General features: G+C 53.1%; 2 protein-coding genes across 2 annotated transcripts in view; one reads left to right on the top strand and one right to left on the bottom strand.

The window, feature by feature from the left end:
• VOLCADRAFT_88747 (uncharacterized protein) overlaps positions 1-1,839 on the bottom strand; it is a gene marked incomplete at both ends in the record, with an annotated part of 5,021 nt that extends 3,182 nt beyond the window's left edge. The window contains 5 exons of the mRNA XM_002948370.1: positions 42-43; positions 188-405; positions 811-854; positions 1,000-1,203; positions 1,771-1,839. Of these exons, the coding sequence (XP_002948416.1) occupies positions 42-43; positions 188-405; positions 811-854; positions 1,000-1,203; positions 1,771-1,839 (537 nt within the window). The remainder of the gene's footprint in view (positions 1-41; positions 44-187; positions 406-810; positions 855-999; positions 1,204-1,770) is intronic.
• A 2,075-nt stretch (positions 1,840-3,914) lies between these two features.
• On the top strand, positions 3,915-4,901 carry VOLCADRAFT_88746 (uncharacterized protein; the record flags this gene model as incomplete). Its single annotated transcript, XM_002948501.1, has 3 exons — positions 3,915-3,962; positions 4,260-4,500; positions 4,735-4,901. The coding sequence occupies 3 exons, from the start codon at positions 3,915-3,917 to the stop codon at positions 4,899-4,901; spliced, it is 456 nt and encodes a 151-aa protein (XP_002948547.1).
• Between the last annotated feature and the right edge of the window lie 210 nt (positions 4,902-5,111).

Genomic DNA, 5,111 nt, shown 5'->3' with positions numbered 1-5,111 from the left:
CCCGCCATTCCGCAAGGTGGATGGCACACGAAGGTGCTCACGCCTGCGGACAAAGCAAATGGGAACCAGATCATACACCACAGCGCCAGCAGCTCTCATGTCCATGCATACTGGGTCTCTCCTCCCGTACCAAGTCTGCACACGTACCGTTACGTGAGCCCGCCACGCTGTCATCGTCCTGCCGTACCTCCAGCCAAAGGGGCTGTCCGGCCAAAGGCGGCATGTACGGCTGCTGTAGATGTAGTCGGCCATTCGGCGCAGTCGGCCCGGGAGAAGCAGGTCTGGCAGCAAGAGCCCTCATCAGGCTGGGTGCTGGCGGGCAGCACCATGCCGTAATGCCGTACATTGCGCCGTACTGCAGCAAAGAGCAGTCTGCTGCTTGGACAGAGTCCCAAGCAGTAAGCACTGCGCAGCCGAACAAGGCAAGGCAAGGTGACGGCATTGTAGTAGCTGGCCGCTGAAAAGGCCTCTCGAGATGCTGGTGGTCGCGCTTCATGCGTATTTGTAGAGCCGTACTGTGTACCAGCTACTACAACGGCACAAGGTGGCAAAGCATGGGTTGACACGTACGTCCACTTTGTGAAAAAATCACAATTATGCGGCTGGTAAAAATAGGTTCGATTCACGTACAATTAACCTCGCCCGTACGTAAAACCGACCTGCTGCTTCCGTAAGAGAAGAAGACGAGTCAAAACCAACGTTGCCTCAGCCACTACTTTTGCTACTGGCGCTGATTCCCCCAAGCCACAGCCAGCGAAACTTCGTAGGGACCATCCCTGCTGGGTTGCCGTACACTTGCAACTCCGCTACCTGCAAGCTATAGGCGCGGCGGTGGCATTACCTCCTGCTAGGCTCTGTACGGTAATGTAGCGGCCGGTGACTGGGGATCCAAGCTCCATCACGTGTACGGCACCGGTGGTGCTGGGCCCCGCTATCCCCGTTGCACCAGCTGGTTTAGCTCTGAGGATCCTCAATGGTCGCAATGGGGTGGTTGCTCACCAGCACGTCACCTATATGGGTCTCCACGTTCGCCAGCAGCTCTCCTCGACAGTCCCGGCGGTTGTACAGCACAATTCCGTTGACGTTGACGAGGCAGCCTAGGTCTATGGACAGCCAGGGGTGGAGGAGGTCTCTGCCTCCGCCTCTGCAGGAAATGCCGTCCTCGGTGTCGCTGATGATGCCGTCAGCTGCGCGAACTGAGAGCTGCACAACCAAGTGTTGTTATTGGCGACGGTGGACGCGAAGGTGATCTTGCCCAAAGCGGCGTTGGTCCCAAACGGCGGTTCTGGAGAGGTGGGAAACGGCATTGGCGGCTTGGTGGTGAGGGACTGGGTGGCTTGGGTGATGGTGGTGAGGGGCTGGGCGGCTGGGGTGGCGGCAGTTTAGGCGGACGAAGAGTTTGAGGCGGCCGCGGCGATGGAGGGAGTGATGGCGGCGGTCGAGGAGCCGACGGCGGCAACGGGGGTTGAAGCGATGAAATGTAGTAGGTGCTAATGGCCACGATCCCACCGCATGTCTGGTTTGAATTTCCGCTGCATAATATTACATATGCTAGCATGGGTCACTTCAGTCGCACTGGTTATGCCGAAACCAGCGAAGCGCGCGGTTCCGGCTTCAACTCCAATGAAGGGGTATTCTGCGTATGGCGGGCGTAATTTTGGTATCCGGATGTATGTTGGAGGCCATGAAATGGGAGCCAGCACGTCTGGCGAGGGCCGTTGGAGCATATGTGGGCTCACCGCAACTCAGTTACGTGGCCCATGGGCTCACCGCAACACAGGTATCCCCTTTGGGCGCTAGTCTGGACGCTAGTCTGGGCTGATAGTGCTCTCTTTCCATTCCTCCGTGGCTTTAGGCGTTTAGGCATTGCCCTAAGCCTTCGGCTCGTATGGGTAGTTCTACAGGTATGGGGTCACGCGCCCCTAACCATGTAAGATAAATATACACACATACATACACACACATACACACACATACACACATACACACACATACACACATACACACACACATACACACACATACACACACATACACACAGAGGCTGATGCATGCATGCTCGCTAGTTCAGCCGCCCAACGATATTACTTATGCTCCTAGTTAGGCCCGATGTCCGATAATGTCATGTAGTAATAACACACTCCGTGGGCTAGGTGGGTCATCAAGATGCATGTCATCAGGCGTGGAAGGAAAAGCTGCAAACCAGCAAGCAATACCCGCGGAGTGCTGCTTCCTTCCTTTGGTTGAGTTTGCTGTTAACAATTCCTATCATGAAGCCATTAAGAATACTCCTTTCTTCCTTAACTATGGCTTCGAACCTCTCACTCCAGCTAGCCAATTGGTTCGCCATTTGGGGGGGAGGAGAGAAAACTGTCGTTATTACTATTCCTTGTAACGCATAGGCGGAACAACTCCTGCCGTACTATTGTACAGCCGTACCCCAACAAGGGTATATCCTTCCTCCGGTTAGTTCCGTGTAGGCGGACATTTGGTTGTCAAGAACCAACTAGCCGATTCAAACTGTGAAATCATTTCCGCTACGTAAATATCCGTATCTCGTTCCTACTGCTCATTACATACGCAATGTGGCTCGATACGCAACATGGCTCAGTTAAGGAAGCGTTCTTGTAGATTCGGTGAGTTGTTAAGAGTTTGTTGAGCAGGCGTCAGGACTAACATGAAAGCTAAAGCTATGCGTTATTGCTCATCCTCCGTGTGTCGTCTGAGCTGGTTGCACTTGACATCGCACCGACAGCTGCGGTGGCGCCCTTGCAGAATCGCATCGGATGGTTACCAGCTCACCAGCCCACCAAACCATTCCTAATCACCAATCCCTTACGCAGAATGTCTTCAAGTACCACCGTGCTCCCCAAGATATTATCCAATTTTAACAGTTGACACCTCAACCACAACCTCAACGTGCACCAAGAGAGTCCCGTACGGCTGTGTATACCGTAGGGCTACATCAGTGTTCGGGCCGAAACGGAAACCTGCCGAAACGGAAACCTGCCGAAACTAGTTTCGGTGTTTCCGGCGAAGAGGTCCTGGTTCTGCGGAAAGGCCGAAACTAGTTTCGGCCCCTTTCGGCTAGCGCCGTACGGCGGAACCTACTTTGAATAGTTTCAAAGTGTAGGCGCGTTGTGCAAGGCTGCGAAACTCTGCGAATGTTGAGTTTATCTTATCAATGTCTCAGACAACTTCCGTTGTCAGTGCAGACACAGATTCGGTCAAAAACAAGGGCGGAAGGACCGCTGATCAGACCGTTTGGGCTCACTTTGAGAAGAAAAAATATAATGCAAAGTGTAAGAACTGGACTATCATCTGCAAGTACTGCCGGACCGAGTCCAAGCAAGGGCGCCTTCAGGAATCAGCAGCTTCATGTAAAAGTTTCCCTTTGCGCATCCCAACATCAGACGCCAGTTACATAAGAAAAATGTCAGTGAATTCAAGCTTTAATCGCAGATTAGTAACATTATGGTGCCCCGGAGTGCCTTCGGACACACATGAGCAGGTCCCATGAGGCGCAAAGGCACATAGGGCCCACGAACAACGTTTGCATACCATGGACGTCATAAAATACAGCATTTTCAGGGTTTCGGCAGGTTCCGGCAGTTTCGCGAGGTTTCGCAGAAGGGTCCAAAAATCGGAAACTATTTCGGCATTGGCAGTGAGGTTTCGGCCCGTACACTGGGCTACATACATTCGGAAATTTTTCGCACATGCTGGTTTTGCGGCAACATGTTACTATGCTTTGTTTGGTAGGCCACGGTTTAAAACTTGCCAGGCCGAAAGGGTTGCCCCATAACTACTAGCGAAAAGGGTTTCATTGCACAGGGTTAGGTTGTCCTGTCCTTTTTACCGGCAGTTGCTTTTTAGGAAGCAGATTATCCGTGCTTGCACACTAAACGGGATCGATGAAGGAGTTCCACCTCCGAGCTGAGCTTCGGGGCCATGACGAAGATGTAAGGTCACGCTCCATATATATTACACAGTTAAAACCAATGGTCTTTATCGTTTGTAGATCTGATGAATTAGACATGATCAAGGCTATGAATAGTGTCGGATGTGGTCTTCAAGATCTAGCACCTGGCGTTGCGGGACCTGCCTAGTTTCCTCCCTTTATTTCTTAACCATACTTGCTAGTTTCTTTGCACGTATGTAAGGTATGCTGCTCTACATGCCTTTCAAGAGATACCCTGCATCCCAGCATCAAGCCCTTTTCGCCTTTTGTGCAACCACACCTGCACCGACCCCCTCAGGTCCGTGGCGTATCAGTATGTGCCCTAGGTGTTTTGACTGGAAGCAGGGACAAGACCGCCAAAGTATGGGTGGAGGACTCCCCCGCCCCCGAGGCCGGCACATCTTCATCTGGGCCCCGCGGCGGCACCGCCGGTTTCAGCCTGGCGCAGACGCTGGTCGGCCACACGGACTTTGTATGCCCTGTGCTATACGCTCCGCCGGGGGCTCTGAGCGACTACCCTCAGGGCGCGATCATCACGGGTGCGTGTTTTGTGCATGTTCGTGTTTGCATACGTGTGTTGTATGTTTTACACATTGAGCAGCGTCACCCTCCAAAAAGGTGTAGGTGTATATATACTCCCTTCTCTGCGATGCTTTGCATGAAGCAATCCCCCCCCGGGACCTTAATTCCCCTTGCGTTGATGTTTGCGTTCGATGCCTTCTCCCCCTTCCGTTGTAAGTTAAACCCTCCTACCCATTCCTTATTCCTCTCAGGCTCCCGAGATAAGACGGTTCGCGTGTGGGACCCGCAGACTGCAGCCTGCCTTGCCGTACTTGAGGGCCACGAGTACCAGGTCACAGCGCTGGGGCTGCTTCCCCCATCGGGGGGAGAGGGGCAGGCGGAGGGCGGCGCTCTCGTGTCGGCTTCGCTGGACAAGTAAGTGCGGAGGGCTGCGGGCAGCGGGGGGGAGGGAGAGGTGTGTGTATGTGGGGGGGAAATCGTACGTCCTTGATGAGGTAATGATGCTGGCATTCATGACGATGATTGGTGATAATGATGGTAATAATGGTGATGATGATGGTGATAATCCTGGTAATAATGGTGATGATGGTGGTGATAATGATGGTAATAATGGTGATGATGGTGGTGA

This window comes from Volvox carteri (genome assembly GCF_000143455.1).
Source record: "Volvox carteri f. nagariensis unplaced genomic scaffold VOLCAscaffold_10, whole genome shotgun sequence".
NCBI lineage: Eukaryota > Viridiplantae > Chlorophyta > Chlorophyceae > Chlamydomonadales > Volvocaceae > Volvox > Volvox carteri.
This window is presented reverse-complemented; position numbering and strand designations above follow the sequence as displayed.